This window comes from Urtica dioica, chromosome 11, assembly GCF_054948205.1.
Source record: "Urtica dioica subsp. dioica isolate 48M chromosome 11, U.dioica_male_clone48M_v1_H2, whole genome shotgun sequence".
Taxonomy (NCBI): Eukaryota; Viridiplantae; Streptophyta; class Magnoliopsida; order Rosales; family Urticaceae; genus Urtica; species Urtica dioica.
In genome coordinates, this window is record NC_142766.1 from 13002974 (window position 1) to 13018909 (window position 15936).

General features: G+C 35.6%; 3 protein-coding genes and 1 pseudogene across 3 annotated transcripts; 3 read left to right on the top strand and 1 right to left on the bottom strand.

Annotated features, from left to right (window-relative positions):
• The first annotated feature begins 1682 nt into the window (after positions 1-1682).
• LOC149381350 (uncharacterized) lies at positions 1683-3468 on the top strand (annotated as a pseudogene).
• Positions 3469-7022: 3554 nt separating this feature from the next.
• Positions 7023-9635, top strand: LOC149381351 (uncharacterized). Its single transcript, XM_089600685.1, has 10 exons — positions 7023-7187; positions 7299-7379; positions 7484-7511; positions 7650-7732; positions 8036-8068; positions 8588-8666; positions 8821-8873; positions 9057-9117; positions 9248-9330; positions 9415-9635. The coding sequence occupies exons 1-10, from the start codon at positions 7173-7175 to the stop codon at positions 9502-9504; spliced, it is 606 nt and encodes a 201-aa protein (XP_089456811.1). The 5' UTR covers positions 7023-7172; the 3' UTR covers positions 9505-9635.
• A 3412-nt stretch (positions 9636-13047) lies between these two features.
• On the top strand, positions 13048-14906 carry LOC149381352 (Tetratricopeptide repeat (TPR)-like superfamily protein). Its single transcript, XM_089600916.1, has one exon. The coding sequence runs from the start codon at positions 13132-13134 to the stop codon at positions 14581-14583; it is 1452 nt and encodes a 483-aa protein (XP_089457042.1). The 5' UTR covers positions 13048-13131; the 3' UTR covers positions 14584-14906.
• LOC149381353 (uncharacterized) lies at positions 14906-15920 on the bottom strand. Its single transcript, XM_089600917.1, has 3 exons — positions 15774-15920; positions 15465-15696; positions 14906-15376 (listed from the first exon to the last, which is right to left on the bottom strand). Exons 1-3 carry the CDS (start codon positions 15918-15920, stop codon positions 15246-15248), a joined length of 510 nt encoding a protein of 169 aa, XP_089457043.1. The 3' UTR covers positions 14906-15245.
• Between the last annotated feature and the right edge of the window lie 16 nt (positions 15921-15936).

A 15936-nucleotide genomic window follows, 5' to 3' on the forward strand; every position in this document is an offset into this window, starting at 1 on the left:
TTTTTAGAAGTTATTTCTTTTTGGGCGAAAGTATGTCAACAAAAAACCTATTAATATATGAAAAATTAGACAAACTAAGTCAATTAAATATTAAAATTGTAATATAGCTAAAATTTCAAGATTCTTAAATTACAGTAATTTAGCTAACATGGCGAGTGATCCAAAAAGTTTATATCGAATTTAACTTTATTATATTTGTGCAATCACTCGACTTTAAATTTAAAAAATCGGTTATAATATTGTATTATTTGATAATTAAATGACTTACATTCCTGCGATTTTAAATTAATCTTTGAAAATTTGTTACCACTTTTTTTCTCTATAAAATATTTAAATATTTCAAAAATTTACTTGCTTTCGGTTATTTTAGCATACAATTATTTTCAATGTGTGAGTTTGAATGAGACGATCATTAGAGTTGTTGATTGGGAAGATCATATAGAAGATCCACGACTTCGCAGGATTTCGCCCCCAATGTCCCGCCAACGTTTTCTTCCGCCTGGAGCCCTTTCTTCTCGCCATGCTAGGCCAAATCACATGGGCCTCCTCGCCCAAGTGATTTCTTTCCCGCAAATGGGCTAGGTTTCAAGCGCCTTCTCGCCCAAGTACATCTTAGCACTCACCCAAACAATTTTCTTCTCGCGCCATGACATTTCTTGCTCACCCAAACACCATTTGTGAGCAAAAATCCGACTGGACCCCACCAAAATGGCTCCCCCACTCAACTCAACTCCAAAATCTCTATAAATACCTCATACCTCTCATTTTTCCACTCTAACTTTCTTTCCCTAAGGCAAACTCATGTCAAAATTCTCTCTCACTTCGCTCTCTTGATTCTTCTCCCACAACATCATTTGAGACAAAAAAAAAAAAAAAAACAAAGAGAAAGAATTCACTTCCATTCTCTATATAATGAGAATAAATATTTAGTCTCTCCCAAACAATTTCTCTCACAAACATGGTTAACTAAACCAAATTATATTCTTTATATAAAAGTGTTCAAGAGCTTGAGAAATCGATTTTCATGTTATTCACTTAATTAAAGGAATATCTCACCACACACTTCACGTTTTCTCTTTTCTTAAGAAACCACGACGGCGAGCTCACTCCCGGCGTGAATTCGAGAGAAGAGCGAATTAACTCCCGGAGTGGAGTCGAGATAAGAGCAAACTCATCCCGCCGTGGAGTTGAGAGAAGAGAAAACGCAGTCCCAGCGTGAAGTCAAGAGAAGAGAAAACTCACTCTCAGCGTAGAGTCGAGAGAAGAGCAAACTCATTTTCCGGCTTGGAGTTGAGCAAAGAGCCTACTCACTTCCGACATGAAGTTGAGCAAAGAGCTGTTAGAATAATTTTGGGACTACTAATGTTATTAAATAAATGTGTTGGGTCATTATTAATTAAGTCAAAATTGATGTGGTCTAATTTAGAATAAAGTTTGTGACTTAAGGACATATTTGTCATGAAGTTATTATGTGGCTACCATAAGTGCTAATCTAATTTGATGAGGGGCCAAATTAGAAATATGCAATAGTTATTAGTAACTGTCTGGCAGTTATTAATAACAGGGTAGGTCCCTGATTGCAGTACGTACGATTATTTTCTTGTATCCCCATCAACAAGAATTCTCCAGACTCAGGCAAACTGCAATCAGAAGATCATCCCAACTCTTGGTGTTTGTAATCCATGGATTCAGGTACGCTTCCGCTATTAAGATCTATGATTTGGTTTCTCTTGAATTGAATTAGGATTTTTTTAGGGATTTAAAATCCTAACAATTGGTATCAGAGCGTTCCTAATTTAGTTCATGAGAAATTGCCGATATTGGTTTTCAGTCTGTAGTCGTCGTTTGTGATTACCTGGAATATGTCTATTGTCGGTTATAGTTTTGCTTTGCGGTTCGGTGGTTTTATTGCACAATTCTGAATATTGATTACTCTGGTTTCTCTTTGATTGGTATCATTCATGACATTCGGTTTTGTCGTATATTATCATCAGTGCATATTAAATGCTGTTTGACTTGCGATATACGTGTTTGGTTATTTGCGATAAATCAAAAGATTCAGTTTTATGCCTTTAAACTGTGTCGCATGTGTTTTTAGTGGCATTTAACTGTTTGTGTGGTTATAGCTACATGCGACTATCATTGTTTTTTGGTAATTGCTTTTGAATGTTAAAGTGACAGTATTACTTTTGCTTTTCAAGTTCAATATTAGTCTTTTGTCGTACATGACCATTTTTCAGTGCCTTTATATATCACATTAAATCAATGTCAATAGATTTAATTTTCTTTAGTTAGGCATCACGTACAGCAAGACTCTTGTATGTATCATTAGGTTCATTCATGTATATATTACAGTTTCAAAAGCTACAGAATGTTATATACACATATTTAAAACTTTTGGTAATTCAAATATATGGTTATTATAAATAGTTCTTGGTCTATTATTCCTAATAAAGAGCCGAAACAAAAATGTCGCCAAAGTGACCTCTTTTGTCTAGATTATTTATGAAGAATTTTAGATGTTGTGTATATGTTAATTCATGCGGATACTAATCGGCCCAAAGGATGATTAGTGACTGGCCAAATTACATATACATATTTGTGATGATAAACATGTAACAATTGTAAAGTTTTATTTGTGAATAATTGATCGATCCAAAGACAGATTCATTATTTGACAAGCCTTATTGTTAATGTTTGATCATTACAACAAGATTACCGTTAGCAGTTAATATTATTGTCCAAAGACTTGGTATTGATGTTGCATTAGGTATCTTGAGATGGGATTTACCATTATTTGAATTTTATTGCTTACTAAGGTTAAATTTTTTGTGTGTATATATGTTTATGTGATTGTATTGTTCTATTTCAGTTGTTGCTACTGTATCTGCTAATCTTAATTCGGTTCCGGTCCTTAATGGTAACAACTTTAAGGATTGGAAGGAGAACATGATGATTGTTCTTGGCTGCATGGATCTTGACTTATCGCTTAGAATGGATAAGCCGGCTTCTCTTGCGGATGCGCTAGTTCCGCCGATGATAGGCGGATCTATGAGAAGTGGGACCGTTCTAACCGAATGAGTCTTATGATCATCAAGCGCGGCATACCTTAAGCTTTTAGGGGTGCGGTGTCTGAACAGATCACCAATGCCAAAGATTTTCTTGCCGAAATCGAAAAGCGCTTTGAAAAGAGCGATAAGGCTGAAACGAGCACTCTTTTAAAGAAGCTTATTTCAATGAAGTTCAAGGGCAATGAAAACATAAGGGAGTACATTATGGAAATGTCTCATATTGCTTCAAAGCTGAATGGACTCAAACTTGAGTTATCGGATGACTTGCTTGTCCATTTGGTCCTTATATCTCTTCCTCTTAAATTTAGTCAATTTCAGGTCAGTTATAACTGCCAGAAAGAGAAATGGTCTCTTAACGAGCTCATTTCATTTTGTGTTCAAGAGGAGGAAAGATTGAAGCAAGATAAGACTGAAAGTACTCATTTCGCAAGTACCTCTAAAAGTAAGAATCTTAAGAGGAAAAATGAGGATGCTAAAGATAAAGGTCCAGCACTACAGATTCCCTATGCTTCGGCAATTGGGAGTCTTATGTATGTTCTGGTTTGTACGCGTCCGGATATTGCGTATATTGTTGGAGTTTTAGGCAGATACTTAAGCAATCCAGGTATGGATCATTGAAAAGCAGCCAAACGAGTCATGAGGTACTTGAAAAGAACAAAAGATCACATGCTCACATATAGGAGGTCAGACCATTTGGAGATCATTGGTTATTCTGACTCCGATTTTGCGGGATGACAAGATAGTAGGAGATCCACATCAGGCTATGGTCTTTTTTTTGTGGTGGATGTATGTATAAGGCATCCAACTATGGTATATGGCTGAGGAATTTTGTCACAGGGCTGCGAATTGTGGAATGAATTGAAAGACCGCTTAAGTTATATTGTGACAATAAATCAGCCGTAATGTATTCCAACGACAACAAGAGCTTGACGAAGTCGAAACATATCGACATCAAGTTCTTAGTTGTTAAGGAAAGAGTGCAAAGTGGACAGATTTACATAGAGCATTTAGGAACAAACTCCATGATAGCGGACCCTCTTACAAAGGGTCTACCACCGAAGGTCTTTCAAGAACACAATTCTCATATGTGTGTTGTAGAGCTTCAGGATATCTAGATTCGGTGGGAGTTTGTTTATTTGTTTTATTTATGTTGTGTGCTTTATGTTTGCTTGTGTTGTTTGTAAACACACATATTTATTGTTTCTGATCAGATTTATGGTATTAGTTTATTACATTTTGCATATTCAGGATAAAGTTTGATCTCTTTAAAGTAGGATCGGATAAAATTGATATGAAAAGATCACCTTGCATATAATTTTATCTACCACATATTCATGATTGATCTATGTCATTTGATTATATTGATGTATGTGACCATTGACGTGTTTAGTTGTGATTGATACAACGAAAACAACTTTGATCCTATATTGATGTAATTGATGGACGAGATTGTAATATGTCACATCATAATAATGACAATTTTTTGCGCGCTAAGGTTGACACATTTATTTTATACATGCGTAGTCCAGTGGGAGATTGTTAGAATAATTTTGGGACTACTAATGTTATTAAATAAATGTGTTGGGTCATTATTAATTAAGTCAAAATTGATGTGGTCTAATTTAGAATAAAGTTTGTGACTTAAGGACATATTTGTCATGAAGTTATTATGTGGCTACCATAAGTGCTAATCTAATTTGATGAGGGGCCAAATTAGAAATATGCAATAGTTATTAGTAACTGTCTGGCAGTTATTAATAACAGGGTAGGTCCCTGATTGCAGTACGTACGATTATTTTCTTGTATCCCCATCAACAAGAATTCTCCAGACTCAGGCAAACTGCAATCAGAAGATCATCCCAACTCTTGGTGTTTGTAATCCATGGATTCAGGTACGCTTCCGCTATTAAGATCTATGGTTTGGTTTCTCTTGAATTGAATTAGGATTTTTTTAGGGATTTAAAATAAAATCCTAACAAGAGCAAGCACCACCACACTCATAATTCCACCAAGGTAAAACACGCGACTAATCCGCCTATGCCACGTGAGTGTTAAATCCAAAAAAACGGTTGCTTATGCATTATTTGTTATTTATCAAAATTAATTATTATAAATCTTTATAAACATGTAAAATGTGCTACAAAATCTAAGTTATCTTGAATATGATGATTTGTAGTAGAATATATGAGAGAGAGAAGATAATTAATTCCTAAAAACTTGGGATATATATATATATATATATATATATATATATTTTATATAACTTTTAAATTCTCAATTTATTAATTGGTTGTGATTAGGGCTGTACAAAAATTGACTGACAATTGGATAAACCAATAACCGAACCGATCCGAAACAAAAATTTGGTGCCACACCACATAACCGAATATTCGGTTCGGTTAACCAGATCTAGTTTTACCAGTTTGTAAAATTGGATCGGTTATCGGTTTTCATTTTCAGCGAATTTGGTTATCGGTTATTAACCGAATTTTAAAAAAATAATTAATAAACAGGTAGAAATTTGGATATGAAGTTTTTCTTTTTTACTTGATTTTGGATAACTGTAAGATCTTTAAATTTGGATTATGGAAATTTGGATGATTAGAAATTAGAATTTGTTTATTTTGAAGAGATTTAAACTGCAAAACAGGTAGAAAAAATGAAATTCAAAATCTGGTTCAGAAAGTTTTAAAACGTTTATAAAATTAGTTATTGGTTCGGTTAACTGATTTTCGGTTTTAGACCAATTCGGTTCGGTCATTGGTCTAAAATTTTCAAAACCGAAAATTTGGTTTCAATTTTCAAATTGGTCCAAAAACGAACCGAACCAAACCGATTTCACCCGTAGTTGTGATTCCTATTTTAATTTGTTCAATTTTTTTGTTCACTTACTGGAAAACGTGATAAGTACTTATAAAGATATTGTGGTCTTTATAACTCTTTTATTTTCATTAATGGTTACTTGAAAAATTAACTAAAAATTAGCTAGTTTGCAAACACTATATTTGATAAACTTAATTTTTTACACCATCCTTAATTTATTTAGATGAAAAGGGCACATGGTCCATCTTTCTCAAAGTAGGAATAATTAATGTTAGTTTTTATTTATTTATTTATTTTTTTGTGTAGGGGTTAAAAATAATATTCTATTGGTTTAATAAAATTGTACTTTGAACACGGTTGTCCCATATTTTTGAGAGGTAAGCATTATGTTCCATTCAAAATTAGTTTCAAAATCAATGTGTATTCTTAGTGTACGATTATAAATAAATAAAAGATATTACAAGTAAAAATATTTGAAAATAACATAAAAACTTATAATTTTAAAAGTGGGGTAATTAGGTCAATAGTTTAATAATTTATCCCTGTTTTTAAAAAAGCTAAGGTTTCATTTTATTAAGAAAACAACCTACCAGATCCACTCTTTTAGTTAATTTAATTTATTGCGGGCTTTGTAGACTATTTTTTTTAATAAAATGAAATTTTTACTATAATCTTAAAAGAAGTTAGGCCCAATAGCTCACACTTCTTTTAAAAAATAGCCAAAATTTTCACTAGGATCGCAGTAAATTAACTAACTAAATAATAAATTAAATTAACTAAAAAGTAAATAAAATTTACTTTTTTAGTGGTGGACTAATTTTTTAATAAGATAAAATTGTGGCTAAAATTTTAAAAGAAGCTAAAAAATTGATTAGTTGCAACAAATTCCTTTTTTAAAAGTAATATATAAAAGAGAAAATAAAAATTAATTGCCATTAATTATTTTGAGATTAATAGAATTTGCGCTTTCATTATTTTTCTGTTAAGTGAGCCTTTCATAATTTTCTCTCTTTTTTTTTTAAAGAAATTATCATAATTTTCTCTTGGGAGCCGTTTTTACAATAAAATTGAAAATTGAAATAAAATATTGTTTTGATATATTGTCGTCGTTACTTCTTATTCCGAGTGTCGTTTCTTTTCTTGCAAACTCAACATTTTCATTCTCCGACGTCCTATTCTATTTCCATCCAGTTTCATAGCAGATCCTTCAAAACAAATTGTTCAACTTTAAAAGTTTGAATTTATTTTCATTACTGTAGACCGAGCTACTCTGAATCCATGGCTGAAAACAGTGTAAATTCCATCCTCCCTCTTCTTTGGTTTTCTCTTCTTTGCGAGCTTGATTAAGTTTGCTATCCTTTTAGCAAATATTTAAGTCTCAATTTGTGGTTTGTTAATATGTAGACCGCGGGGGTTGATAATACCTTCCGAAGGAAATTCGACCGTGAAGAGTACTTGGAACGAGCTCGAGAGCGTGAAAGAAAGGTATTTTTTTTCTTCCAAAATTTTATCTCTTCGATGATTTCTTTCGACTTAATTTTCAGGTTCTTTTGCTAACTAATTTCTTTTCGGGGTTTTATTTTGCGCAGGAGGAAGAATCGAAAGATAAATCCAAATGTAAGTTAGCTTCGTATTTCGCTCGTGTAAAGAGAGGGTGATTGTGAAATATTTGTGTGCTGTTTTATCTTTACAAAATAATTAAGATTAAGGGTTTTGATTCCAATCATTTTCGTATGTGTATAATAATTTCTGCAGCAAAAGGTCCTCCGGTGCAAAGAAAACCATTAAAACATAGAGATTATGAAGTAGACCTCAATTCTCGCTTGGGAAAAACTCAAGTAAGTCGTTCATTGGAAAAGCAAGTAATAAGTTCGGAAACAAGTTGTCCATGTAATTTTGAGGCCATGTAAGTAAAGGGCTTGTAAGCGTTTCTAGTTTGTGAGGACGTAGACAGAAATTATTGTTTAGTGTTGACTGCTTGATAGAAAATCAAGGCTTTTTCGGTTCATGGGTACTACAGATCTTATCTCTTAATCACTTTTACTAGCGGGTTTAATGGTGTAAAATTGGGGATACTTGATCAATTTCTCTGCTCTGCTGTATTTTGATTTTAAACTTTTTAACTTTTTTTATTCTTGCAGGTCGTAACACCTATTGCGCCTCTCAGCCAACAGGTAGAGTTTTCACCACATGCATGGCTTTTATCTCTGTAAATAAGTTCTCGTCTGTATTCGGTTTCGAATTGTTAATTTACTTCAATGAGGTTATGCTTGTGGGTTAGTTCCTCTGCATCTTTAACCACATAATTTTATTTAGTTACGGCCTGCATTCATGCCCGTGGACCATAAGTTGGCTGATATTTTTTGGTCTTTATGTGAGTTATTCAAGTAAGATTTGCCATTTGGTACGCAAAGAATACTTCTGTGGTGTTATACATAGGGTTAGGTGATTATGCACTTTTAGTTCCTGCATAAACTATTCGGCTCTCTATCAATTACAGTAACGAATGCTTAGACGTTTCTTTAGCTGTGAACGCAACTTCCATATTCATCCACTTTAATGCTTTGGAACGAAAAACTCTGTTAATGATTAACTTTTGATATTTCATTATTGGACAGTTATATTCGATCTTATTTTTATTATTTTTTTTTCCTTCTTTTCATTTTGTTTATGTTGTGTTGGTTCTTTTACAGGCTGGATACTTTTGTTCAGTATGTGACTGTGTGGTTAAGGATTCTGCAAATTATTTGGATCATATCAATGGAAAGAAACGTACGTTATTGTCCATGTACCTTCAACGATATGTGTATATACATATTTTACGAGATTCCGTTCGGCATTTCTTTGATTTTTTTTTTTTTTGGGTATTTTTTAGGTTCCGAGTTCTGACTATTGTTATCTTTTTTATTGTTAACTTATCTCATAGATCAAAGGGCTTTGGGTATGTCCATGCGGGTAGAGCGGGCATCTCTTCAGCAGGTAGACTTGGTTTTTTTTTTTTTTTTTTTTTTTTTTTAACCTTCTGGTGAAAATGGCGAGTTTGTGATCGCTGAAATCTATATAGGAGTGATAAAGACTGCTCAAATTTATCATCGATAAATTGCTGCAAACTATCGGTATTGATCCCTGATTATTCACTGTAGAACTTGTGGATGAATGCAGGTCCAGGAGCGGTTTGAGAACCTTAAGAAGAGGAAAGAGCCCGGGACTTTCTCGGAACAAGGTAAGAGATAGATGGTTATCTTTTTTTTTTTTTTTTTTTTTTTTTTTTAATTATTAATTTCCAACCTTCTGAAGTATGAATAAGCTCGTGGAATTTTATTGGGAACTGATTATTAGCTCTCCATCTTCAGATCTTGATGACCGGATTTTAAAACAGCAGCAAGAAGAGGAGGAGAGGAAGCGTCTGCGTCGAGAAAAGAAGAAGGAAAAGAAGGTTACATTGCACTTTTGTTTTTTTGATGCTTTTTGTCTTTGATTGTCAGATTATAGTCCCTCAATATGCTGATCTGGGTTTCAGAAAGAGAAAGCAGTGGAAGAGGAACCTGAAGTGGATGCTGATATTGCAGCTATGATGGGGTTTGGAGGTTTCGGATCATCGAAAAAGTAGTTCCCCGTTGAAGTTGGCAGTTCTTGCCGGCGAAAACTCATTCATAGATCTGATTGTAATTTGCTCACAGATGACCAAATTCTAGGTGTAAAATTTCTTGTTCACTTTAATCGTCTTATAATTATATTGAATCTTGACCTGCTCCCAAGTTCTTTTCTATGGCCTCGTTTATTTATTTTAATATTTTTTTAAGGAAATAGCGACGGAAATGCTAATGTTTTCCCATTTCTATACTCATTCTTGTATTTCGACTGCTACGATACTTATTATCATCTTTTACTTATTTTTAGATCCTTAAAAGACAAATAAAACAACTTACACAAACTAAATCAAATAAAACAATTTTAAAAAAAATTAAAGAAAGAGAGGAAGAAACTGAAGAAAAGAAAGAGGGATAAGAGAGGTTGACCGATGAGGCACATTCTCAATGATAGCCGAGTCGGGCGCGAGGAATGCGAGCTTGTTGTGGCATGACTGAGGTATGATGATCTACGATGTGTACTTGTATGCCGACTTTTCAGCGGACATGAACGACGCGACTCTCTTTGTGTCTCTGAGTTGTTCTTTTATTATTCTTGTTGTTTTAAATAATTTATATTTATCACGATATAAATTAATTTATGCTAGTATTTCCTCAATTTTTTCAACGTAGAAAAGAACTATTTGCCGTAGGGGGCTTGAGAATGAAATTGAAGATCAATCACACGATTTGAAAGGTAGAGAAATAAGTTTGATCATACTATTTCCTAGTTATGAAACAAGATCTAGTTTCTTTCCCGCCCAAATCCAAGGCATGGAAAACAAATTCGAAGCTAAGAGATCATATGATTTTATGCATATAATGCAATAACGGTAAACGGCGCTATCATACGGCCGCATTTATGAGAGTCCGTGGTTGCCGAGTCCTAGTCTCCGTGGTGTCTCTGTCTCTCACCCTCACTGCATAATATTGTCATACTTGCGTCTATCTTTTTCACTTTTCATTTTCATGTGTTTACTAATATTTTTATCATTATTTTTTATTTGCTTTGTTTTAGACTGAAGATTATTTAGGTAAAACTGAAGATTATTTAGTCACCTTCCACCATCTTATAACTAGAGAGTATTGATGGAGAATTTCCTTAATGAAAGAAAACTCACATAACGCAAGCGCACGTTTCGTCAAGTAATAAAGTGTGTATGAACAGAGATATCGATCTCACGAGAAACTTGTTTATTTTTCAATGCAAACTAACTAGAAAATATTTATGAGTTGAGTTGAGAAAAATGTAAAATATGGTTTTTTTTAATGGTTTTTAATTTAAACTAATTAAGATGCAAAAAGAACAAAAGAAATTAAACAAACATTTGACAAACGATAAAGAAAGTGAAGGGTCGCAACTTCGTTGGATTTATTGATTCGGTCGGTTCTAGAGATTCGAGTAACGTTTATTGTTTGGGTAAACTTTGTCTATTTCTCTCTTGGTTACCCGTTAATATCTCTTGAGTAGGAACAAGCCTAATTGTTTGACGAATTTACACCTCTCGACTTGGATCTTATTAAAAAAACAATTGCATCTGCTACGGGAATTCAAGAGACTACACAAATTCCCAAGTCTTTCTATAGATCTACGTAGGTGGATGAGAGAATGGGTTGAGCACACTCGATTACCACCTCTCGGTGTCGAAACGAGTCTAGAGATTCACTACCTAGTTAGCTAAGCCAATCAATGTATTAACCACCTCAATTCTCTTTATTACCACAAACCAAACCACATTCAAGCACGATCCTAGCATGATCTACTAACCGAATCAATTCACCCAGCTACATCGCACCCCTCCTATGTGTTTAGCTACTCATGATTGTAATCAAGCAAATAAACATGGCAATGAGTAAAAACATCAACACATGTATAAAATGAGACATCTAATCAATAATCCACAATCAATATCCAATTCAATGAAACTTAAATCTCAATCAAGATCAACTAAAGTTATCTCAAATCAACCAATTAAGATTCAAACAAGAAATGTAAATGATAAACAACTAGAGTTCAAAGAGATAAAATAGAGAGGGAGTAAGAGATATGAATATAAAAGTATGGATTGATGTTGATGAGAAATTGGTTGGAGAGAGTGTCACGAGCTCTTCTCTAGCTCCATCTTCTTCTTCACTCCAAGAGCTTCAATCTCCTTCAATGGTGTCTTCTTCTCTCTCCAAGCTCTCTTTACCTCTAGGGTTTTCTTCTCTAAAATGATGTCTAGCCTCAAATGAACAAAAATCCAAAGTATATGGGTGTTTTCAGAGCATTCTAGACCTTTGGATGTGATCCAAGGGTCAAGATTGGCTCAAAAACTCGAGCTTTAACATTCTGTCTGTGACCTCTACGTGACGATTTGGGAAAGGGACGCGTCGCGTCCACTTCTGAGCCAGCGCGCAACAATTTTGCATTGGCCATAACTTCTTGCCCTGATGTCCGATTTTGACAAATGAATATGCGTTGAAAAGCTAAGAGAAATCTCTATTCAATTCTGGAAAAATATCTTCTAAAGTCTTCAATTAAGAATCTCCAAGTTGTGCAGAAAAAGGCGCCAAGTATCTTGTTTTACTCGAACTTGTTCGAAAGACTTTGAATCACTCCAAAATTACTTCATTAAGCTCCAAATGTTCTTTGTGGCTCGACAACCTGAAAATCAATTTTAAAAAAATACAAAAATAACATATAAAATCTCAAGAACAAGTCTCGATTCACCCTCGAAAAATATTGATAAGTGCGAATGAATCTCTCCTATCGTGCGTTGATAAATTTTTATTTATCTAAACTGAATAATTATTTTATTTATGCTCAACGTACTAGGTCCATCAATCACTCAAATAGTCTAGATAAGTGCCCAAATCATAAAAATATGTTTCTTCATCGTGTTAACATGTTGTATAAGATGAACGAACGCCTATAATCCGATTAGATTCCTATATCTCTGTTGAGGCCGGTACTCCGATATTACGATTATATCTATCTCTGAGCGTTTTATTAACATTTTTGTTTTGTGTAATTTTAATTTTATTTATAATATATATGTATATATATGTATATATGTGGAGATGTGGAGCACTTATTGGCATCGTTTGACATAGCTTTGTTTTTTTTTTTTTTTTTAATAAAAAGTGCTTTTAGTGTTTTTTTTTAACTGACAAATTTTTTTTAAATTGACAAGTGTTTGGTAAACTGTTTATAAAACAGTTGTTGCTGGTAACAAAAACTGATTTAGCGTTTGGTAAAATAAATATATTATAGTAAAAAAACTAAAATAAACATGTTCTTAAAAACACTTTTTCCAAAAGTTAGGAATCCTAGCTTTTCTAACTCCTGTACAAAATCTAAAATCGCTTTTGAAGTTTTTTTTTTTTTTTTTTGTAAAAACAGTTTTACGAAACATCAAATAAACAATTTAGTTTATTCTAGAAACAAAAGTAGGGCTTTTTAATATCAACCAAACGCAGCCATTATCACCCCGGGAAATAAGCTTAATTACATTTACATAACACTGTCCTTAATGTTACTACAAATTCCCGCCAAGGGTGACCAACCTTTTTAAGTTTCCGTTAAAACTCGCCAATGAAGTGAGAGCAAAAGGCAAAATATTAAGATGGGTCAACGGACCCGCGAGGCCGAGCGGAGAATCCTCCGGCTCCTTCACGACCACAAAGCTCGCCGGAGACTCACCGAAATCCACGCCCATTTCCTCCGCCACGGTCTCCACCAATCCAACCAAGTCGTCGCTCATTTCGTCTCAGTCTGCGCCTCTCTTAACAAAATGTCGTACGCCATCCGAGTCTTCGACCGATCAGAGTCTCCAAACATGTCGCTCTTCAACTCCGTCATCAAGGGCTTCTCCGTCAACGGTCCCTTCACTCGATCCCTCTTTTTCTTCGCCGCCATGAAACGGCGAGGAATCAAACCCGACCCTTATACTTTCGCGCCGCTTCTCAAGGCTTGCTCGAACCTCCGCGACTACGAGGCCGGCCAGAGCGTCCGGTCCCATGTTTTAAGAGCCGGGTTCGATCGGTTCGGTTCCGTCATGATCGGAGTGATCGATCTTTATGTCGCTTGTTCGAGGATGGAAGACGCCCAGAAGCTGTTCGATGAAATGCCTCACAGAGACGTGGTCGTTTGGAACATGATGGTTCGTGGGTTTTGTAAATCCGGGGATGTGGACGCGGGCTTGAGCCTTTTCGGGCGGATGAGCGAGCGGAGCGTCGTCTCGTGGAACTCGATGATCTCGTGCCTGGCTCGGAGCGGACGAGATAGCGAGGCTTTGGATCTTTTCTTCGAAATGAGAGATCGGAGATTCGAACCGGACGAAGCGACCGTGGTGACGGTCTTGCCCGTCTGCGCTCGTTTGGGAAGCATCGAAACTGGCCGATGGATTCACTCTTACGCAGATTCGAAGGGACTTCTCCGAGAATCCGTCTCCGTCAGGAATTCGCTCGTGGATTTCTACTCCAAATCCGGAGATTTACAAAGCGCGTTCGATATCTTCGACCGAATGCGACGCAGAGACGTGATCTCGTGGAACGCGATGATCTCGGGAATGGCTCTGAACGGGGAAGGCCAACGAGGAGTCACGTTGTTCGAGGAGATGGTGAAGTTTTCAAGAACGAAGCCGAACGATTCGACCTTCGTCGCGGTCTTGGCTTGCTGCGCTCACGCGGGATTGGTCGAAAAGGGACGGCGTTTCTTCGATTCGATGATCCAACCGAAGCTCGAGCACTACGGATGTATGGTCGATATTCTCGGGAGGAGCGGATTCGTGGCCGAGGCTCTTGACTTGATCAGAAGCACGCCTGTGAAGGCAAACGCCGTTCTGTGGGGCTCGTTGCTCGGATCTTGCCGGACCCACGGGAACTTGAAGGTTGCTGAGGTGGCGCTTCACCAGCTCATCGAAGTGGAGCCGTGGAATTCTGGGAACTACGTGCTGTTGTCGAATATGTACGCCGAGGAAGGACGGTGGGACAAGGTTGAGGAGGTCAGAGAGGTTATGAAACAACGGTGCGTTACGAAATCCCCCGGACAAAGTGCGATTGGGCTCGTTTTGTGAAATTGTTCCGGCGATCGATTTTGATTTGGCGATTCGTCAGATGACAAGGTAGAAAATGAATAGAAGAAGGAAAAATAAGAGGGAAAATAAACAAATATATTTGTGATTAAATAAGAGGAGAAAGTGATTAAATAGGCACAAACGCGGACCTGATATTGTATAGTTTGCATTTTCATCCTACTTTCTCTTATTTTATTTTTCCTAATTATTTTCTTTATATCCAAACAACACAAAAGAGCCTTAACTATCATCTTATTATAAGATCCTAATATATTTTTTTGACGCCTTGTTCATATTTTATGATTCAAATGTGTCAATTAGGAATTAGGAGATCTGGTTTCAAACTTGGTACTTTCTTTTGAAGAGCTACTAGCAGCATTACTTTGTGATGCAAGCTCCATAGAAAGAAAACCAAAGAGAAAGGGGAAAAAAGAGAAGAAAAAGGAAACATCTTTCAAGTATAAACATCTCCTCCTTATAATTATATTAGCATTTGTATAACCGAGAAAAATCACGAGTACAATTTTCAGTTTCTGTATATTTGTATATCTTTTCTAAGTATAACATTACAATTTCATATTAGCAGTATCAAGGAAAATGGCTATACAAGAACATAGCTTCTTGCCATTCTCATATCATATGTATGATTGAAAAATGGCTTTCTAGAAGATAAAGTAATAACAACACCAAGTAATAATCAGCGAAGCCGCATATAAATAGACAGCCGAACCACTTCTCAACCTCTCTGAATTGCTAAGCATACCTTCCGAAAACCCTCCAAAGTTAAATATCCCTGAATTCAAAAAATTCTTGTTCTAAGAAAACTTGCATGAATCCCAAGCTCATGAAAATACTTTGCATTTATCTATTTTTTCTGTTACCTCTGTTAATTCGGCTATTATAAGTACATCCCATGTTGACCACGCGTCTGATATCGCGCACGGTTTTCTTGTTATCGAACAAGAAATTGGAGACAATGTTGTCGACACAATTGAGGACTAATTGGGTCTCGGTCAAGCAAGGTCCCTTGCAGAACAAGTCAAGCGCTTCGCTCGGGACTCTAATGCTTCCTCTTTGGTCCAGCCTGTACGCCTCTTCGCAACCGCTATATATCTGACACATTATAATTAGTCTAACTCAATGTTTTGAAAACATGTATGCATTGTGAGTATGTAATTATATATACTCACAAGCTTGTTGCTGAAACATGACATGGCTTTTGAAACCATTTGAACCGGGTTGCTCTGAGCCACGCAGCCTGAATGACACCAAAATATGATGGCACAAAGAAGAGTGGAAGCAAAAAGCTTGTGCTTTGATGGTGTGGGAAAAGCCATTGCAACAAAATCTGTA